The sequence below is a fragment of the Chlamydotis macqueenii genome, chromosome 2, assembly GCF_036417535.1.
Source record: "Chlamydotis macqueenii isolate bChlMac1 chromosome 2, bChlMac1.mat, whole genome shotgun sequence".
Classification (NCBI taxonomy): domain Eukaryota; kingdom Metazoa; phylum Chordata; class Aves; order Otidiformes; family Otididae; genus Chlamydotis; species Chlamydotis macqueenii.
This window is the reverse complement of record NC_141557.1, coordinates 31,028,372-31,051,441: the sequence shown is the minus strand read 5'-3', so window position 1 is coordinate 31,051,441 and position 23,070 is coordinate 31,028,372. Positions and strand designations below refer to the sequence as shown.

Sequence of the window (23,070 nt, the reverse complement as noted above, 5' to 3'; positions counted from 1 at the left end):
AAAGAGCCACAGGGAGGAATAGGGAATGGGGCTAATGGTCAGTTCATCACATGTTGCATTCTGATGCTCCTTCCTCCTAGGGGGAAGAACTTCTCACAATCCTCCCCTGCTCCACCGTGGAGTCCCTCCCACGAGCTACAGTCCTTCATGAACTGCGCCAGCGTGGGTCATTTCTTCCATGGGGTGCAGTCCCTCCAGAACAGCTGCCCTAGCAGGCCCTCCATGGGCCACAGCCTCCTTTGGGCATCCACCTGCCTTGATGTGGGGTCCTCCGTGGGCTCCAGGTGGATCTCTGCTCCTCTGTGGACCTTCATGGGCTGCAAGGGGACAGCCTGCTCCTCCATGGTCTTTGTCACGGGCTGCAGGGGAACCTCTGCCGGGAGCAACTTTTCTCCTCCTCTTCCTTCTTCACTGACCTTGGCATCTGCAGCTGTTCCTCTCACAGTAAACTCTTCACAGTTGGCTCAGGCAGGCGCCTCTCAGGTTCTCTTCACATCTCATCTCCTCTCCTTTCCACTTCTTGCAGCAGGGCTGGGCCAAGTTGGGCCTGGACAGCTGCCCAGTGGGAGGCCAGAGGGTGAGGGCTGCAAGGCCTATGAGGCTCGCACCTCCACCTCTCTGCCCTGGCTTCTGCTTCTTCACTTCACTTCTTTTCTTTTTTTTTTTTTTTTGTTTTTCCTCTTCTTAAATACGTTATCACAGAGGCATTATCAGGGAACATTTTGCTACCAATTGGCTCGGCCCTGGCCATCAGCAGGTCTGCCCTAGACCTGGCCAAGTCCACCGGACAAAGGGGAAACTTCTAGCAGCTTCTTGCAGAAGCTGCCACTGTAGCCCCCTGCCACTGAACAAACGAACTCATGTGGAATAATGCTTTTAAACTCTGTCGCTATTTAAATACGTCATCTGATATGAGTAGGTAGGTTTAGAGGGTTTAGATCCAGATGTGTTTTTTTGTGAATGTAAGATCTCTGAGTATCTTGAGCACTCAGTGGCAACATATGATTATAGGTCACTTCTCTGATCATTACAGGTTTGCCATCTGTAGTCTTTTTTGCTCTTCTTATCTGGTACCAATCTGGGCAGAGCAGGCTAGTACTCCTGCTCCTTTTATTACTGTTTTGAATGTATTTAGAACTAGAAAGGAAGAAGCTATTAACACTATTAAAATATGTAAAAATATTTTTGTATGATCTTTATAAAATTAAAAGTAATTTCCTTAAAAAACTTGTTCCATTTCTTGAGTGATTAAAAAATGATTGTAATGATTTGGGGAAAAATACATGCTTTGTACATAAAATTAATTAAAGTAGTTACAACAAATGCTGAAGATTGCTTTACACTATTATCTTAAAATGCATGTATACTACAGTGAATTCCCTTTACATTTGATTACAAAAATCCAACACATATTTTGAGGACATTCAGCCAGGTTGTTTGCATGCTTTGCATTGTGATGCACGTAATTTTTATGTGCTGGATCTCAGTCTAGTTTTCACTCTTACCACTTCTCTGTTGCCTAAAACATACATATTCCAAACAGATCTTCTTTGTTCAGATATATGTTGCCTTCTGATTTTAACTATGACAATGTCAAGGTTTCTGACATCGTAACTATTAACTTCTCAGCTTTATAGTAGTGCTGTTGAAACTTTTCAAATTTTGTTGCTCAAAAATTGCATGTACTCCATTGTCTATGTAATAATGACTTTGAGAGCTCATTAAAGCAAACATTCTTCCTCACTTGCATATCTCATATCTAAGCGTCCTTTAACAAGGCTTTTCAAAGGTTAAAAACCATTTTAAAATCACATTTTTAAAATGTGATTTTTCTGGCTTTGAGTTTTCCTTTTTACAAACACTTTGTCGAAAAAAGAAAAAATGTTGGATTGGAAGTCACAAGTTTAGTGTCTTGTTTGGTCAGTTACCGAGAAACAGGGTTAAGTATTCCATCTATTGCCTCTGAAATATGCTATGAAATAATTTCCATTGTGTTTCTAATTTTTGCTCATGTTGTGTGAGAGGATTAGGTTCTGCGAGAAGGTATGCATTATATTGTTTTCAAAAGTGTTCCTTACTACCACTAGTCACATTTTCTTTTGCTAGGTGTATTCACTTGAAATCTTCTATTCTTTGGGACAGTCCTCCACTCACAATTCCATAGTATTTCTTTGTCCTGTAGAGGAAATGATTTCATCTTTCTACTCTGCTATTGTAAGGTACCCAAGGTCTTTTATCTGCAAAATAGAGTGAGTTTGTTTGTTTTTTAATCTCGTCTCCAGGCAACTAAATAAATCTGAAATGGGAAGAATAATAAAAAAAATATTGGTGAGGTACTGGATACTGCTAGGTCTTCTGATGGTTAATTTTTTTTTTTTTTGGTTTTTTTTTTTAGCCATACTAAAACGGTAGTATATATTTATGAAAATATTTCCTAAAAATAATCTCAGACTTTTTAAATTTGAGCATAAATTTTAACATCAATTAGTGGTGGAAGGAGCTTTTTTTGATATCTCTATGTATATGCCTGAGAGGAAAAGAAAAGGTATTTGAATGTCCCCTATTTTTACTTTTTTGTTGGGAAAATGCAAGCAGTTTGAGAACCATTGTTGTTTCTTGGTGAAAGAAGAACAGGGCATACTTTGTGTCTGCCTTTTTGTGATGCAGCAGGTAAGTGGAGGTGCAACAGGGAAGGGAAAGCTTTTCAGTATTCTTCTACCTCAAATGATAATTGCTCCAATGCAGCAGGATCAGAAGACCACTGTCTAGGAAATAGTTACTCCTTCCACTTTGGGATAGTGATACTGGTTTTAACATTTTAATAAAGTTTTTGTTAACATGGTTACACATTTTACTTTTAACTCGAGATACCTTTTGGCTCCTGTGTTGGATCTCACATAAGCCAGGCTTAAAACATTCAAAGTCAAGATTGAAATCAAGCAACTATTCAGAGCCCACAACAGCCAGTGGAGCTAAAATGATGTCTTGATCTTAAAAGGCCTCACTACTGTAACTTATGTGTCATTAGATAGAGCACTTAGCTGTGATAAAATAATAGATGTAATGGGATTTTGGCAGATACAGACACTTACCCCTGTATGTAATGCTGCTTAATGCTTTCTGTGACAAGCCTCTGTGTTCTGTTGGTTATATGAAGCGTGGGAAACTAGCTGTTTACTAGCGAAGTATTTCAGTGAAGTATTCTGATGCCATCACTTTGTAGTAGGGCTTTGGAATTTGGCGTTGGGATGGTCCTGAGGTGAGAAATTGCTGACTTATTCAGGCCCCCTTACATATGCCTGATTTGTGATTTCTTGTTTCAGTGTAATGAAGCATACTAACCTTCATAATAAATACTAGTAGTGGACAAGTTAAAGTTTTTAAAATAATAACTAATAAACTCTAATAACTAGTAAAACCTGTCGAAAAGTTGTAAAATTGCAGAACCTGTGATTTACTTTAGTTCTAACCTACTTGGGACAAAAACAGCCAGTTGGATTTTTATTTTTTTTTAAGTTAATAAGAATTAAATTCCTGATCTTTGAAATGCATGTTTCATTTCTGTTCTTATCAGACCTAAGAGAAATCAGAAAAGTTTAAGTGTTAATTGAAAATTCACCCTTTCCAAAGATAGCAAATAAATGATAAATTCCTTAGACCAAACTTGTTTGTTTTTGCTTAAGGTAGTTTCATGTTTCTGTTCAGCTTTTTAAATTAAATAGAAGCAAATGTGAAGTATGATCCTGTAAGCCTGGGAGGAGGAGGAGGGTGGGGGGAAGACTTCATTTGATAGAAGTCAAGTGTTCCCGTGGAGCAGTATTTTTTAAGGAATTAGAGTATCAGGAAGTCAAGTAGACTGTTTGTTTTTTTTTTTTTTTTTGTTTAATCGAAGTAAGCTGAAACTGATTTCTGTAATACCTGTTTCTGACATATTGTGAAATGCACAGATACCTTTTGTCTTTAACACAAAGCATCTTGTTATGTCGTGTCATGTTAGTGTACAGAATAACACAACCACAATATACAATGACTGAAATATCTGAACTTAACAAAGCTTTGTATATTTGAAATGTATCTGCCAAAGTAAGGAAGGTAGAAGGAAAACTTAAAAAGCTTTACCTTTCCTGATCTTGCAGAGAAGAAAACTGAAAATGGAAGCAGAAGAGAAGTGGTATCTAGAAGATCCTGACTAGCTTCTATGTCAGAGATGTAAACAAAAAGTCTAGGGAAGATGATATAATTTAGAGAGTTGTCAGCATGAATGCTGGGGATACAATGGAGTTACTCACCAATGTGACCAGTCTGGTGAAGCCAAGGACCTTGTAAGAGGGAAGAGCTACACACAGATGAAGAAAGGGTGGGATGTGTTAGAAAGTTATTCTGCAGGAATCCTTCATATGTGGATAACATGGCAAAATCTGGTCACTATTTAAAGATAGAGTGATAGGTTTATAACAATCTTAATTTTAAAAAATAGTTTTGATATGCAGCTTTTTTTTTTTTTCTGGTGATCTTTTATACGTTGTTTTATACGTAGCTTCAAGATATTCTATATCTGGAAAAATTTACCACGAAAGCTACACCATTTTTGGGGGGTGTTTGTATTGCATATGCAGTTAGTTTAATCATCTGTTGATAGTAGACCTTTTGTAGATTATGGAAGTTTATATTTAGTTAATGAGAACAGTGAAGCTGAAATTAAAAAAACAAACAAACAAACACCCCCTCCCCCCCCCAAAAAAAAAAACAAACGGGAGAAGGAAGCAGGAATGTTCCTTGAAGGAGGATGAGCTTCAACATGTTTAGAGATGTTTCTCTGATGCATGCCTATAACCTTCTTACAGGTATGTGCACGGGACAGTCTGACCTTAGGGATTCTATCTAATCTGTGTAGAAACTATGATTAGTATTTTTTGGGACTGCACTGAATTTATACATCTGTTCATAGCCAACATTACCCACTTTTTGGATAAGAAGCAGTCACATTTACTTATGGGATGTTACAGCATCTGCCTGCATAGAAGAGAGCTGCTATATATAAGCATAGTAATGACAAGATGCAAAATGATAGTGTGTCAGGGAGAATCATGCAGATACTTTGATGCTAAATTCTGGGAGGCAGATGTTGTTCCACTCCCAAAAGAAAAATCATTACAAGCTGTCCCCAGATGGGGAAAAGAGATATTCTGCAAATTATCCAACCTGGTCCTCAATAGAAGAAAAGGAAATCCCAAAATTGTTCTCATCTAACAAACCCCTTAGAACATTCAGGGAAGGTTTTGCCAGAGTAAGAAAGGAAGTTGGCTATTGTTAGGCCCATTGTAGCAGTATTTGCTCAAAGTATTGTCTTTTCTGTATGTAAATAATAGGGAGTGTATTCCATGTGGATTTTGTAAACTTCTAAAGTGCTTTTTGAAAGGGCAAAACGTTACTGGGATTCTTCTTCAAACATATGTGAAGCATTTTAGTATCCTCTTTAGCAGGGAAGTGGAGTCAACTGTAGCAGTTCAGTAATATTTTGGCATAGGTCAGGCAAGTCCTTCGAGGCAAAATGTCTAGACTGATTTGGGGATTTTCCTGTGGGTTCATTCTTTGCTAAAGAAATCAATGTCTGTCAAATTAACATTGTCAGGAGCAACAGGTGATTAAATGAACAGTAGTGGACAAATTCTTGACTAAAACTGTGGCAACTTTGTGAGCGGGGGTCAGATTCAGAAAAGGGACCGAAGGATCAAAATGTAGGTGATGCAGAACTTGGACATTTAAGTCTAATGCTGGAATCACAAAAAAAACACCAACACCCAAAACAAAACAAAACAAAAACCAAAAAACCAAGCACTGCCCCATCTCCCTCCTAAGACTAAAGATACCTGAATTTTCAGGGCACCTCAACTTTTTAAACTTTTTTTTAAACAGTCACCAAATATGAAGCTTTGTGTATGCCAAAGCATCTTAAGTTGTTTCAAGGCTGAACAGCTTAATGTTTACATCCTGTAAACATTCACTTGGAGAAAAAAAAAAATTGTGTGATGTTATTCAGTCATGAATTGGTCAGAGCTGTTTGTAGTTTTTTTTTTTCTTCGCTGGAAAGAGATCACCATTGTTTTTAACATACAACAAAAAGTAGATACATAGATTTTATTGTAAGCTGTAATGGGTTGTTTCTTGGCCTTCATCTTTTTAAAAAGTGTCAGACATCCTTTATGAAGTATATTGTGTTGTAAGGATGATCAATTTACCTCATTCTTGTTCAAATGTATTTTGTGGTTTCTGTATGCTCTGTGTGTGTGTATGGAGAACCACTTCCTTTTCCACCATCCACAACTTTGGTCAGCCACTTTACTTTTGTACTTTGTAGTTACATGTTCAGGTCTTTTAAATACATGCCGTGTAGCATCATTGTTGTGTTTTCCTAATTCTGTGTTCCAGTTTGTGTCTATAGGTTTTCTTCCTTCTCGTCAACTGTATTCTGAAATACTGAATCAAGAAGTGATTAGTGAATTAGACAAAAGATAGGTACAATGATAGTAATCTACTACTTGTATGATTTGTAGGAGAACAGTACTACAAGCCAGTGCTTTTTGTATGGAGTCCTAAAGGCAGTGTATTTCCATCTGCCTATGAAATGTAATAGGTAATTACAGTTTTAGTGCCTCTACCTACTTGGTTGGTCCAAGTCAAGCTATTTGCTGAATAGTAAATTAGCATGGATTATTTCAGTTTGTTGAAATCCCTACTCCTACTTGGTATAATAATATAGATTTAATCAGCTGTGTACTAGTATCAAGATGGGGAATATCTGTGAGTTTTTAACTGTGCAGTCTAACCATGTGAAATAACAAAGGAAGCCTTTCTGCTGATTTGTCCATGGGTCATCTTTTTTATTTTATTAACAGTACCCTTTCATTGTTGTGGTCCATTTTGGCTTGGATTTTATGTCTGATTCTAGTCTCATTTAAAAGAATTATTTCTTTGGAACTTCAGTAGAATCATAAAATCTTTAAGGTTGGAAGAGACCTCCAAGATCATCCAAGTCCAACTGTCAATCCAGCATCACCATGCCTACTAAACCATGTCCTGAAGTGCCCCATCTGTACGTTCTTTGAACATCTCCAGGGATAGCGACTCCGCCACTTCCTTGGGCAGCCTGTTCCAGTGCCTGATCACTCTTTCAGTAAAGAAGTGTTTCCTAATATCCAACCTAAACCTTCCCTGCTGCAACTTGAGGCCATTTCCTCTTGTCTTATCGCAAGTTATTTGGGAGAAGAGACCAGTTGCTTAAATACAGGATTGACAGCCTCACCTAAATGAATATCCTGCTTTATATAATCTTCAGGTTGTAGTTCTGAGATGTTTTCCAAAGAGATTTTACAGTTACTTCATCTGGCATCTTTTTACCCTAGCAGCTTTGTCCTGAGATTTAGAGGAATAGATATTTATTTCCCTTTCCCTATCCTTATAACCTACCCAATTCTACAGAAGTCTTTTCAGGATAAATATACTGAATGAATTTTGTCAGTAATGTTTTCATTTATTCAAAACCTGAAGCTAGATTGGTGGTCTGTTGAGGAAACTGCTAGTTTAGATAGCTCTGTACTTGATTAGTTCTTTGGCGCAATGGTAGAGCCAGGATATTGTATGAATCCCCACCTTACCCTAATTAATTTATGCCACAAGAATGTTTGGAGAAATTCTAATGCCTTGCAAAAGAAAAAAATAAGAAGTTATTTTGCTAATGGGATAATTACTTCCATTTTATGGCACTCCTCATCCTGTAGGATCTCAAAGCACTTTGTGAATTCACATGCTAGCTCCTGGAACTGTTTGGTGCAAAGCTGCAGCACCCTGGGTGAAATCTAGCATCTCTGTAGCAGTGAAAAGGCATTTTGTCTTCAGATATAATTTGGAGAGTGTATATTAGGGAGACACACTGCAATAATTCAAGTTGGAAATTAGACTGGTTTATAACAGTATTGTTGTGTTACTGGATTTACCCTGATAAGTGTACTGTATTGACAAGAATCACCCATTTGGCACAGGCTCAAAAAATGTTCAATATTGAGCAAGAATCACTGTATCCAGCATATGGGAGACCACCCATCTAAATTGTCGTTTGCTGCTTATTTTGAGAAAGCAAAGAAAACAAGATAGTGGTGCTAGAGCTTTTAATCTCTTAGCTACTGACAGTTTAGTATATTGAAAGGCAAGGAGAAGGACCATTTCTGATCTTGCATGATTTCAAGAGGTGATTCTCCTAGGTAAATTGTTCCAAGAGTGAATAATCTGTGAAAAAAAAAAGTAAAAATAAAACATGCATCTTAACTTGGCCTGAATTTGTCTCACCTCTGCTTCTAAGCCTGATTAAATTTTCTGTTGGTTGCTTAATTTTAGAACTTGATGTATTTAGAAATCTCTTTACTGGGAGAATATGAACAATCAGTTATTTACATTTTCCTAGAATAATCTAAATAATCTGTAGTTTTCTACATTGGGAAAATATTTTTTTTGTCTTTACTATATAACTCTTTTCCAATAATTTTTCCAATTTACAAGATAATTTTTGAAGTGCAAACATTGAGAACTAACACAGTATTTGACTACTACTATTGTCACATAGAATATTAGCATTTTGTTATTTCTCCTTGATGTGGTAACTAAAATATTACTTTTTAAAAAGCTGAAATTGTGTATGAGGTCTGAAATTCCAAGTTCAGCTGCATGCTCAAAGTGACTTCTGTGTCATTTTTTGATATCAGAAAAATCAATACTATCTCATGGTTACTCAGGACCTGTTTTATGGTTAGGCTGATTAATGAGTAGCTATTAGTTGCATTAAGTATTTAACCTTCATACCAGTACCATTTTTTATTCTCACCTAGTTTGTATTCTCATTTTCATTATGCTAGTTTGTATGGACTTTGTTGGAGTAACATTAGGAATATATCCACTAGGTGTGGCACTAAGAGAGAAAGACTTGAAGGAAAGACTGAGGTTTGATTTTTGGTGATCTGTTATTGTTTCAGAATTGTATGTGTAAACTGGAACATGGCAAAAAAAAAATTCTTTATAACAGTGATATTCATCCCAGTTGCCAATCTTATGGACACAATGCATGCCAAGTCCTGGCTGCTAGGGCACCTTGTGTGCACAGTGTAAATGGTGTGGTTTAGTAGGTGCCCTTACATATGACTTTAACCGTGATTCCACCAGAAGGGAAATGACTTTGAGCTCTCCATCAGCACAGTAAAGTGTATTTTGTATGATTCTGAGTAGTGATGCAGGAAAAGCACCAAAAAGAACCTTTCCTGCATGCTAAATTGATAATGTAGACACAACCCTTGACGTTTCTTCTTTGTAATCTTCTCTCCTCGGCAAAGCACCTCCAGTTATTCTTGATTAAGATTTTATTCCTTAATAGCAAAGCTGCGCTTTTTCCTCCTCTTTCTACAAGCTGATCATGATTTGTTTAGGAGAACAAAGCAGACCTCATTCTCTGGAAGGACTGAGTTATGGATTACTCTGGGTACTTAGGGATTAGGGCTGTCCATCTAATTTTCAAACAGAACTAGGGTTTTTCAAAATAGTAGTATCAATTGTTTTATGATTTTGGCACATGCATTTCTTTTACGGATAATTGGTTTGTTTGGACTGTGCCTTTTGCAGAGACAGACGCAGTTAGAAGCCAGAATAAGATTAGGATTTACAGAGTAGGCTTTAATCGTAGAATCATTTAGATTGGAAAAGACCTTTAAAATCATTGAGTACAACCATTAACCTAACACTACTAAGTCACCACTAAACCATGTCCCTAAGTACCAAATCTACACGTCTTTTAAATACCCCCCGGGATGATGACTCAACTACTCCTCTGGGCAACCTGTTCCAATGATTGATTGCCCCTTTTGGTGAAGAAATTTTTCCCACTATCCAATCTAAACTCCCCTGGTGCAACTTGAGGCAACGATACAAACACTATCATCATAATCCTGTAGGGTGTCTACAAGTATCTTAAGGCATGGATTTAAGAAGAGAAAAGATAGCTCTTACACTTTCTCAAAAGAATTTTAAAACTTGATCTTTCTTTTTCTTTTATCCAGTCACACTTAAGGATGCTGGGGCTAGGACCTAGTCTTCTGATTATACTTCAGCTTCTGTTTCATTTTGAGGTCAGAGCTAGAAAATGACAGTCAATAAAATGGATATGTTTTCTAGTTGTCTAGTTACCTTATTTCAGTGTTTTTGTTGTAGTGATTCCTTGATGAATCTAAATCAAAGTAAATGACATTTTTTTTCTTGGCAGTTTTGATAGAATGGGACACTGAAAACAAAGGTTTTTCATTATAGCTTATTAGTCATAGAGCCTATCTTTTCGTCACAGAATCATGTATGATTTGTGGCTTAGAGGAAAGAAGAAAGAGGAAATAACCACATAAAAATTTTGTTCCTAGATCTTACACAAAGCTTTTGCTTAGTTCATGCTCAGAAGTGCAAACTTCGATACAAATATTTGTTCTCTGCATCCATATACATTTCTGAATCCCACTGAGTTTCTGCTCTTACATATTGTAACAGTGAGTTTTTCAAGCAAATTTGTGGTTAAAGAGAAAAAAGAGCAGAGTAATCCCAACTTTGGCTAGTAGCTGAAACTTTAAACAGTGATAGTGAGAGCAAATTTCATGTTGCCCACACTGTGTGTTTGTGCTCTGCATTCTTACCTACTCCTACCTGGGACTCATACTGCCTAGCAGCAAGTTTTGAACAGTAATTGTCAGCCTCAACATAAAAACAAGATTATAAACTGCTTTCAAAGAAGGCTAGTAGGAAGAAAATGCATAGCTGACTTGACTCCTACAGCAGGAGTATAGGAGATGGCTGCTGGCGATGGCAGTGTGGGCTGCGTTCGTTGATCCAGGACATTTATTCCAGAAGGGGAAGAAACAAAATTACTCTTTCCTTTGTAACTTTTCATTACTTGTTTCTAACCCTTGCCTCAATAATATTTTAAACTTTTAATTGCTCATTTTGTTCAATTTCAAAGAATCATTTAGATTGGAAAAGACATTTAAGATAATGATTTTAGTTAAAATGGGCAGAGCCCAAGAGATTTCAATGATGTGAAGTTCCTACATAGTTTTTGAAAAATCAGTGAGTGTAAGGAGGAGGAGGGAAACCCAAATGAGTGCTTTCACTGAGAGGTGGCTGGAGCCTCAGAGCCTTCAGGCTCTTAGGCCTTCAGCTCCATGGCTGAAATATGAATTCAGCTGTTATCTTCTGGTTTTCTTAGTTGTACACCTGTTAGCACATGGGATCTTGGAACCAACCAATGCGTAAGTTCTTTAACGGACATTTAGTGAACTTAGATGCAACTTAAGTACCAAAATATTTCAAGGGACCATCAGGAAGTATTCAGGGGATCTGATGGTAGAGTGCAGAGAAATCATGGTATGTACAGAGAGGGCACTTGCAGTTATTCCAGTGAAAGGCACTGGGATATGGATACAGATCTGTAGAAAAACAGACTTGCTTAATTCTGTTACAGAGTAAATTGCTATCCTTGTTCTCTTCACTCTGAAGCACTAGGATGTATGTCACAGCTGTTTTAATAATTAACTACAGTAGAAATTTTTTTAGAGATGAGCTTATCTGAACTCATTAATTTCACGTTTCCTTGTTCACGTGTTTCCTCCTTCTGTTTGCTGCTTCTGTTATTTCTCATTTAGCAATGCTGCATTGCTGTAGGCTGAGCGTTTGTTGCAAATGCATTGTTGGATTCAGTATTCTTTGGTTTCCATGGCAATGAACATGGCAATAAAAATATCTGTATAACAAATACGATAAAAATAGGCCAATTCGGATTCAGCAAGAGTTTGTGTGTCCTTCTTTTTTAAGTTAGAAAAATGACCGTGACGATGAATGTTCATGATTTACTCTGGCACTTCAGCAGTGGAAACTTGGTTTGCAAGGATCTGGAAAAATCATAAAGCTTTGCTATTCTCAATTAGTTATACATTTTAATTGCAAGTGTTCTGATAGTGTTACGGAATGGATTTACAGGGCAGAGTAAAATGGAGACACTTGCTGCTGACAATGGAAAAAGTACTGAAGATGACACAGCCCATCGTTATGGAAGTATAAAAGACTGGCTCTGGACAGGTTTTAAGAGTACCTGTGCAAAGGAGCAAATCTGAAGTTTTTCTTTCAGTTAATACATAAAGGATATTGATTTTGTTTCCTTATTATAAAATTAGGGAATGATGAAAAAATAAGAAAATTACAGTACTGTAATAATTTTTTTTCTTGCATGTATGTTTGTTCTGCTGTATGGTTACCAGTTCCCATATATCCATTAAAAATATTTTATCAGTATAAAGATACACTAAAATAGTGCACCTTGACAGTAAAAACAATTGTTAATGTTAAATACCGCTTCTTTATAACTTTTCTTGTTCAAAGTATTGGAAGCAAGTTAACTTGTGGACTATTAGTAAGTACCAGGGAGATGCAGGCTGTGTAGCTGCTCTTTTCTCTAACCCCTTGTTCCATGTTTATGGCTAAGCAACAACAGTAGAGCTTGCATTTTAGGAAGTAATATTATTTATCAAAATATTTTCAAACTAATCTAGGGGGCAGGAGAAGAAGAATTAGTGTAGTGCTAAAATCTGGATCTCACTCCACCAATAGCACTTTATTCAAACATCCACTCTTGGAAAACAAACAAACAGAAAACCACCCACAAAAAAGTCAGTCCCCAAAACTACCTATTAGAATGCCTTTGAATATTCAACAGTTCAAAAGCATTTTTAAATAACATATTTCTTTCTGTGTCATTTAAAGAGCTAAGCTAATCTGTTTTCTTTCTTTTGTGGATGTGTTTTGTGCCAATATTTCCAGCTGTTTCCACCATTTCAAATCTGTGGTCTGAAACTTAAACTATGTCCATTGTTTCACAAAGCTATGTGTCCATGTCAAGTTCAGTTAACTGTACTCTGTCAAACATTATGTTAAAAAGCCTTTCAGTCAAAAAGAGACTTTAGAAATAGTAAGGGTTTGAAACAGATTGTTGTAATGTAAATTGGCTCTAGATGTGCAATGGAATACATACGGACGACTTAGGATGAGAATGTTTGCATGCTTGGGTCAGTAATAATTTTACTCATAGATATTCTACAACTTTTTACCATAGCCACTCTCTGATAATGCTTAATTTCTTAACAGAGTTTCTTAGAGTAGTATAGAAGTTTTCAAATTCTAGACCTTAAATATGGATTTAAAATTTCACTTGTGGAGCTGTTTAGCGTATAGATAATGTATAAACTAAGCTGGTCTTGAGCTGATATTTCCATTTCATTGTTCTCTGACATCAGTGTATCAGACTTGCGGAAGACTACACTGTGACAATATGTTTAAATAATTACAGATAATTAGAGTGGTAAATGTCATGATGTACAAGTGTTAGTGAAATATGTTTTTAATTATGACTTTGCTTTGTGTCGTATTTCATCCCTTGAAGCCAGCAATACCCTCAAGATGCTGTAGCCTGTTTATGGAACTTCTCCACTCCCTACTAATTATCTGTAATTAATACCTTGCTAAAAAGTTGGAATTGCTTAGTCTTGTCCTAGGATCATTTGTTACCAATATATTTTAAAATGTAACTTAATTTTAATTCATAATAAATTCTTTCACAGATAATTTTTTCTGAAATTTTCTCTTTCATTCTGAGGAAAATACATGGTTTTAAAAAAAGATCTGTTTATTATCCACATTAGTAGAAAATAGTTTGCATTCTGTCAGAAGATGATAAGAGGACTGGAGCACCTCTCCTATGAGGACAGGCTGAGAGTGCTGGGGCTGTTCAGCCTGGAGAAGAAGAGGCTCTGCAGAGACCTTGTAGCGGCCTTCCAGTACCTAAAGGGGGCCTACAGGAATGACAGGGAGAAACACTTTAGTAGGGCCTGTTGTGACAGGACAAGGGGTAATGGTTTCAAAATAGAGGGAGGTAGATTTAGATTAGATATTAGGAAAAAATGTTTTAAATGAGGGTGGTAGAACACTGGAACAGATTGCCCAGAGAGGTGGTGGATGCCCCATCCCTGCAGACATTCAAGGCCAGGTTGGACAGGGCTCTGAGCAACCTGATCTGGTTGGAGATGTCCCTGCTCCTTGCAGGGGGGTTGGACTAGATTACTTTTAAAGGTCCCTTCCAACCCAAACTATTCTATGATTCTGTGTTTCTATGATTCTATGATTTTCCTCTAAAACAAAACAAAAAAAGGAAACATTTTAGTAATAAGTGTTTGGAATTGAAAGTTACTAGACTGTTTCTGATTTCATTGGCAGTTTCTCTCTGGACCTCTTTACTTGAGAGATCACTCCGGTTTACATATTTTGGAGCTAGAGTTGCCTATTTCTTTATATTTTCTGCTGACCTTTTTTTTGTGTCTTGATTGTTTAAAGAATAGAAATAATTTCTGTTTAATTTAAAAATATTCCAGAGTCTCTTTTTGAAACGCCTATTTTCTTTAGTATTCTGAAAGAAGTGTTCCTTTTTAAGTTACTCTGTCCTTTTGTGTCTGTTTTGTTCTGTTACTCAAAGCACTTAAAAGCTTATCTGTAGAGAAGTATAACACTTAAATTACTTTTCTTTCTAAGTGGGCTATGTAAAAATATCTTCTTTTTGATTGCAGTCATGACAAACTAAAATGACAAAAATTACTAGTTTAAATAATATGAAAGTGATAGCTATCATTTTCCTAAGATGTCTGTGTGTGTTAGTAATACAATTCAGATTTATAATGCTGACAAAGTCTTTGAATTTCAATGATGCATTATAATAACAAAACCAGAAACTAAAAATTTTCTTCATATTTTTTATTAAACTTTTTGAGGAAATTATTAAAGGCAAATTGTATTGCAGCACTCTCACTTGGATCTTCTTTAACTCACTTAGACTTTTGCATTCTTGACAATTTTGAATTCTTGAATCCTGGAGGGGACTGTGAGTTACTGAGCACAGTATCTGAACTGTTGCATTTTATTTGAAACACAAATTTGTAAACACGTGGTTAAATTTGACAGAATGGAAGAGTTATTTCAACTTTTGTAAAGGAAAGCTTATGCATTGCAGAGCTAATTATCATTCTTTGAGGAGTTAACCAGCATCTTGTTTGAGGTTGCTGAAGCTGGTAACAGCCTACTTGCATAATAAGATGTTTCACTAAAGTTTTTACCAAAGGCTTTTTAAGGAAACTGAACAGATTTGGAATAAGAGTAAGGACTTACCAGAGTAGATTATTTGTTAGAAGGTAAGAAACAAGGTAAAGTGCATGACCGTTTATAGCGGTAAATCATTAGTGGAGTTTTGTGAGGATCTGTGCTGGGACCTGTGCAGTTCATTTTGTTATTTTTTTCATAAATAATTTGGAATGGCAAGTGGAGATACCCTTCCCACCCCCCCCAACCCCCCCCCCGCATAGTAGAGATGAGGGCTAACTAAGAAGGTTTGCAGAAGGACGTTATGGTAGAATTGATAGGTAAGCATAGATAAATGTAAAAGAGGGCAAAAGGGTTGATCGAAGTTCTGAATTAACTTCCACACATGAAATGACTGAATAGATGTTGATCTCTTTACCTGTGGAAAGATTCAAGAAGAGATATGGTGGAGCATTTTGAACAGCTGAGGAGGTGGTTTTGCACTCCCTTTTCTGCCAGAACAACAGAGCATGTGATGAAGAGACTGATGAATCAGATGCTCCCTGATGCAGGTGCTAAAAAAAATACCACTATTCAAAATGTAATTGAGTGAATTCAGGATTCCTGTAATTCACTGAGGGCTGTTAAGGCACTTGCTTCTGGTTCAATGTGTCCCTCAGGGACTTCTTAATTTACAGATTTCCTAAGCCAGTATAATAGCTTCATATAAGGCCAAGGGAGTATTCTGGGAAAGCAAGATGATGTGATTGCCTTATTCTTATTTACTTATCCTTGACTATTCACTGTCAACCTCTACCAGAGGCTGGCTGGTGGGATAGCCAGCCTGTGGTATTACCAAATGCATCTATTTTTATGAAATACCCTATCTTAAGTTATCCTTCCTTGTTACATGTAATTCATGTTTCTGGATGGACCGGTAATTTAGCAATATGAAAATACACTAGAACTTTCTTATCTTAATCATGCCAATTTATCTTGAGGTAGTCCTGTCTGATAAGGTCCCAGTTCCTGCTTAGGAAAAAAAGAACCCTACCTATGTTTTGGCTCAAGAGATTCTGCTCCCTACTCAGTTTTCTATTAATAGAATTCTGATAATCACCAACTATAGGAAGCCACATTGCTTGGGAAAAGTATGTTGAAAGAGGGATGCCTCTTCAAGATTACTAAAACATGGATAAACCTTTTTGGTTTTGGCTTCTACAATTTAATTTGTTCCCATACTCTAAAAGTTTGTCACTAGAAGGCTGATGATTTCTTTTGGTGAGGCTTCAACTCCATAAAATTTTTTTTTTTGCATGTATCTTCTCATTGATTTAGTTAACAACATAAAGGTGTAGCAAGATACTTACAGCTCCTAATTGAATTCATTTGTTGTTTATTTACTTCTGTAACACTTTGGTGGATAGCTAGAATTTGACATAAGCTCCTTGGAAGGGTTTTGTTTCTGATCCATCCTGAACCTACCTACCTAATACAGGATTTGTTATTCTGGACAGGACTGTTGAGATGTAAGGCTTAATTAATGAAAGAAAATCTGTTACTGCTTAAAAGTATAATTTCTTAAAGACTAATTAAGAATATTTATTCTTTTTTAATTACTACAGTGTTCAGACTATGACCTGGATTATGGAACTGAATGTTTGCATCTGGCTCTGAAATACTGTAGAACAAATGCCAAACTTGTTGAAGGACCAGCTGACCTCTGGAAGGTAAAGGCAATAATTAACTCTATTTTTGATATGTCTTTTAAAATTAATAGAATTTGCATATTACCATAAAAATTCAGATGTGCTTTCAATTGTAATAGGTAGGCTTTTATTTCCCAAATTTCAGAATTGTTTCTAAGTTATGATGAGCTTTTTTTAGAGCTCACTGTTGTAGACAGACTTGGGCAGATGTTATGTGAGATAGTCAATGAAGATGGTATCTATCTGGAAGTAGGAAAATCAGCTAGGTACCTGAATAACCTGAGAATCTGTAAGACTATAAACTCATAGTCTCTGAACTAAGAACATTATTCTATGAGATGAGCTTTTCCTGCTGTTTCTGTATCTTCTATTTTCCTCCACTTTTCCTATGAGGACATCGATTTGATGACAAATACCTGGCTAACAACAGTTTGATTTTTAGAGCACTTAATTACATTCAGTAACACTGTAATGTTAATGTTTAAGACCTCTTCAAACAATCTTTTAAAATATTTTATACATTGTTTACCTTGTCTGATAATCTGTAGGTTCCTGATGACTGACAAAACAGGTGTATATACAGATGCCAAAGGATAAGTCTCTGCTCTTTAAAAGGATCCCATTTCATTGTTTTGAATGGTGGGACATTATTCTTTCTCAGTAGCTGTTGCATCATGCAATTTTTGAGTGTTTCCTTTTTTTTAAATTTTATTCATTGCCACATTGGAGGATCTAGAAGTAACTTAAATCACTCCATCTGTCTTTGACAGTAAATTTCCTCCGATGGGACATGATTTCTAATAATATGACAGTAAATCTTACACAGAAAGGTAATTTCCTGAATCTGTGGTGCAAATTTCCTGTGCAATTTAGCAGTAAAATTTACTTATGTATTGGTTGCATACAGTGACTTCTTTCAGTATCTTTCTGGGGACCTAGTCTTTCAGAAACAGTATATTGTCTGTTTGACTATTCAATTGTTGAAATGTTAGTGCCACTCCAACATTATTGGTGAAATGAAATCCTGGTGCTGTTAACTTTCTAGCATGTGGCACCTATTGCAGTAGCACTGGACTTTAAAGAAGCCTATAAACTTATGGAAAATGATAACATGTGAAGAGTTAATTGCTCCTAGGTGCTCGGATATTGGACAGAGAACTTTTTTAGCTCATGGCATCCTGGAGAATACTTTGGAAAAGGAGATTCAGGTAGAAAAGCTTAAAATAGTGTGGACCGGGTGAAAAAAACTTTATTGGGTTTGCATGGCAAGGTTTTGGTAGCGGGGGGGCTACAGGGGTGGCTTCTGTGAGAAGCTAGTAGAAAGTTCCTCCGTGTCCCATAGAGCCAATGCCAGCCGGCTCCAAGATGGACCCGCTGCTGGCCAAGGCCGAGCCAGTCGCAGTCAGCGACTGTGGTAGTGCCTCTGTTAAGGCGCAGTTAAGAAGGGAGAAAAAAAAAACTGGACAATAGCAGCAGAGAGAGGAGTGAGAATGTGAGAGAAACAACTCCGTAGACGACAAGGCCAGTGAAGAAGGAGGGGGAAGAATAATGTTACTCCTGACAAGATTCCCCTGCAGCACGTGGTGCAGCCCATGGTGAGGCCGACTGTCCCTCTGGAGCCCATAGAGGCCCATGGAGGAGCAGAGATCCACCTGCAGACTGTGGAGGACTCCACACCAGAGCAGATGGATATCCTCAAAGGAGGCTATGGCCTCATGGGAAGCCTGTGCTGGAGCAGGCTTCTGGCAGGACCTGTGGAGAGAGAGGAGCTCACACTGGAGCGGGTTTGCTGGCAGGACTTGTGATGTTTTCGGGTCCCATGCTGGAGCAGTTCCTGAAGGACTGCACCCTGTGGAAGGACCCACTCTAGAGCAGTTAGTGAAAAACTGCAGCCTGTGGGAAGGAGTCATGCTGGAGAAGTTCTTGGAGGACTTTCCTGTGGGAGGGACTCTATGCCGGAGCAGGGGAAGAGTGTGAGGAGGAAGGAGTGGCAGAGACAACATGTGATGAACTGACTGCAACTCCCGTTCTCCATCCCCTCCTTGCTTCTTGGGGGAAGGAGGTAGTGAACTCAGGAGTATTAACCCTGGGAAGAGGGGAGAGGTGAGGGGAAGGTGTTTTTAAGATTTAGCTTTTATTTTCTCATTATCCTACTCTGATTTGATTGGTAATAAATTCAATTAATTTTCCGAAGTTGAGTCTGTTTTGCCTGTGACTGTAACTGATGAATAATCTCTCCCTGTCCTTATCTTGCCCCAGGAGCCTTTTGTTTTATTTTTTCTCCTCTGTCCAGCTGAGGAGGGGGAGTGATAGAGTGGTTTGGTTGGGCTCCTGGCATCCAGCCACAGTTTCAGTGTTGACAGTATTGTGCTGTGTGTCACAGTAGCAGCAGCACCCGTTGCAGATGGATGTGCAGATACTGTGCTGCAGGCAGTGCAGAGCAGTGAAGATAGCTCCTTCCTGCTTGCATAACACGCTGATTTGGGTCACTCTGTACCGGGGTGTTTGGCAGGTGACTTGGAGCAGTACCGTTAAAGAAGAGAACACTCATGCTCAGTAGACTGCCGATTTTCTCAAGTGATGCTTGCCTACAAAATGGTTAGGAGCTGTTGCTGTTTGTTACTAATCACCTTTCAGAAGCAGAATTGTCTTTCCTTAGCTGTCATAATAATGTAATTTGTAATATGTTGTTTTTGTCTGTAAGGCTTTTCAATTCTGAGATAAATTACACTTCGTATGACAGGAACTGATGTGCTCCCAATGGCCCCAGTCTTACTTTTTTCAACAAGAGGCAAAAAAGATACTCTGTCCAGATGAATGAGAACTGAAATACATAATCATTGTTCAGTTGAGGTTTCAGAGGATGTGTAACAGGAAAGCTAGAGTCAATTAACAGGTGGAGAACAGTTTCTAAAGTCCAAGTATTACAAACCAGTTTCATCCTATGTGTACCATGGATCTGTAAAGAGCAGATCTGATATTTGTAAGAATTTGTTTATTTATTAAGTGCACAACCTACAAAACATTAAATGACTCAGAGCTGTGGGAAAAAGTTACTTATGTGTGCATATATATTGTTTCCTTGAGTTAACTCTAATTATTGTACCTGAGTGCTGTCTACTTACAGCATATTAGAAAAGCAACATTTCAAAGTCACCTACTGTTGGAGCTAAAGCAAGAGATGGTTTGTTTACTTTCTGGTAACAAATTACAAAACTAAAATCATTGTTTGTAGTAAAAACAACCAGGCAGGAACTGTCAAATTACTTCAGTGTTATAAATATTTGTAAGTTCTATTATAAATGTATTTATTATATAACTATTTATAAGATATTTAGGATCAGGATGCCAAAAAAGGAAACAGAATGATACTATCAACACCACATTTTCAGTTTCTCTGTGCTTGACACCTTTGGAACAAAATGACCTTAAATGTAACAGAATGTAATTGTTGGAGTTAGTATGTGTGTGGATAATGCAGATGAAAACTGCATTGTAAGGACATTTTAAAAAGATTGATATGCATTTATAGACTTAATGCTGATAGTGTGAAAAATCTTCACCTTTTCTAAAAAAGCAACAGGTTATTTTCTAGTCCTACAAAAATATACCATACACAGGAAATCTGTATGATACCTTAGTATAATAGAGGAAAATTATCTTCAGTAAACTAAAATGCAGTGCATTTTGTGTGTGTATCTGATCGTAATTTTATTGTGTTAGTTTAGTAAAGAGTTATATTTTGCATTTAACATACAGTTTTGTATATCTGAAATGTTCATCAAACTAAATCAGTTTGAAGAAGACTTTTAAGCATTAAATGGGACTAAGTTTGGGGAACTTTTAAAAGAAATTCTTCTTAGGTAGTGAAGAGTTGCAGAGAAGGGCACACAGGAAAACAAACAAACAAGCCCTTGTCTGATGATTTTGAGGCTTTATTAAGTAGATACAGTTTATTGTTTATTGTACAGTAGAGAAATGTTTAATAAGTAAGACTATTCTGCCTTTGACAAATAAGCAGATGATGATTTCATATTCCATGATAGTGAGGTATTTGTGTCAAGTTTTAGTGTTTGGCCTAGCAATATTCTGGATTGCAGCAGTAACTTTCAAAAGATCTTGGAACACTACATGCTCGAGAGGACAAAATGAAAATTAATGTTGTCACATGAAGAGGGAGAATCTGAGTAATTAGAATCCTGTGAGTTTGATAGTGATCAACAAAACTAAAGGGTGCAGTGCTACAGGCAGAACGTGATTATAATAAAGAGTTAAGGAGGTAAGGTAATCAGTGTCAACCAACATGGAATTTCCTTATTTTGTGAAACTGAAGCCTTTTTCACAAGATTGTAGTCTTGGCTGATAAAAACGGTAGTGCTGATACAATATCGGTTGGCAGAAGTTTGACTTGTTACTACATCACATCTTAATTAAAAATAGGATCATTGTAATTTTACTAGTCCTCATTAAAGAGATTAAATATTGGGTAACTGATATATTTCAAAAGAGAATTCTTGTCACATACAGTTCTGCAGGAACTGTTATTGTCTCTAAGCTATTTAATGTATGTCTGATAAAGTTTGCAGACAACAAAAAGATTTAAAGATTTATAAATAAAATATAATTGATCAAAAGTAACCTATTGATAAGGATTGCTTGGTAAATAATTTAAGCAAAAGCTATACTTTTCATTGCAGCCAAATATAAATAAGTCTTTTTAGAAACAGAAGCAGTATAGGTGATATTTAGACAATTGTTCTAGGAAGCCAGTGACTGTGAAAGTGGTGTAGGAATCACAGAGGACAGCAAGTTTCCACTGTGGGCAAAATACCTTATGGCAGACATGGATATAGAGACAAAAATACGAAATTAGAAAAGAGATGTTCTAGTACCACAAGTGCATCTAGAATACCATGGTCAAATCTAGACTCAAACTCTGTGCATCTGTTAATAAATAGAGAAGGTTCAGAGAAGAGCATGAAAAAGAAGATTAAGTGGTGATTTGATAAGTCCGTAGAGATTTAGCTTAGTAATGTGAACTGAAAAAAAAGCCAGCAATGATGAGGTAGAATATCTCTCTTCTGTGAAGTGAGAGAGAACTCCTGTGTGTAATTTTTCTTGCTTATTCTTTTTCCACTGTGATTTTTGCACCTTGCCTGGGCTGTGGAGAGTGCCATCTTGCTTTCTGGTATAGAGTGGCAGTTAAGGTATTCTTCCTGGTTGATCTGGCTAGATGCAAATTGCTTCCAGCTGAGTTGAGCCTAGCATACAAATCCACTTTAGTGAAACTAGAAATAAAGCCATATAGCTGCTCAGAACAGTAAACTATTGTGCTAACTAGCCTTAAAAGTTGTTCAGAACAAATTCATACTGAAACAATCAATGGTTATAAGTAAACCAAAGGGTGTCTCTGTCGTGATTGCCTGCCTTTTGAATAAGTCTCATCATAGTTGCAAGATCACCTCTTAATCAACATAGGAGAAACTTTGGTTGGATTTAGTGTTTTAGTCAATATTGAAAGAGGTGTAGAGAATCCCTCCGTTTCTGACTGGTAAGTGGTGGTCACCTGTGGTAGCTGGCAGGGTTTTTTTCTCTGTCAACTTTACTATTTTCATAAAACTTAGAGGAACTTTTGTCTGAAGTTAGCTTAATGGATCAAAGTTTGTGAAAGAAACATATATGAATCATGTGATATGGTCTCAGATGATTTATTTCTCTAGGAAACCACCCTAAAAACTATTAGTTGATGTCTGGCTCAGAATTTCAGAAGTGATTTTAAAGGTTCATTCTTAATTTTTTTATTCTTTTGTGCTGTGGTAGATGTGAGACCATTTTTGACAGAGCTTAAATAGTCTTGTTTCTTGAAAGATTCTTAGATGGTAATCTATTACAGATTTACTGAAGGTTCGGTATAAAAGCTTTCTCGAAACAGGTAATTAGGAAGAAGCCTTGCAACAAAATTGGTCACTTGATAGTTCTTTATTTAAATTCAAGACATTGATACTTCCCAACAGTATGTAAACTCAGACACCTAAGATTTCTCAGCCTAGATTCATTCTCTAGCTGCTTCTCCTGCAGGACAAGCTGTAGGGAAGTAAGTTAATTTTTAATTTTGAAAGAATATAATTCCTTGGATAAATGATGAATAATGCGAAAGATAATATTATTC

The 23,070-nt window shown here is 36.9% G+C and overlaps 1 protein-coding gene across 1 annotated transcript in view; it reads left to right on the top strand.

The window, feature by feature from the left end:
- Nucleotides 1–23,070, top strand: part of CRPPA (CDP-L-ribitol pyrophosphorylase A) — a 125,392-nt gene that overhangs the window by 28,122 nt on the left and 74,200 nt on the right. The window contains exon 4 of the mRNA XM_086742529.1: nt 16,818–16,922. Coding sequence (XP_086598655.1) covers nt 16,818–16,922 — 105 coding nt within the window. The remainder of the gene's footprint in view (nt 1–16,817; nt 16,923–23,070) is intronic.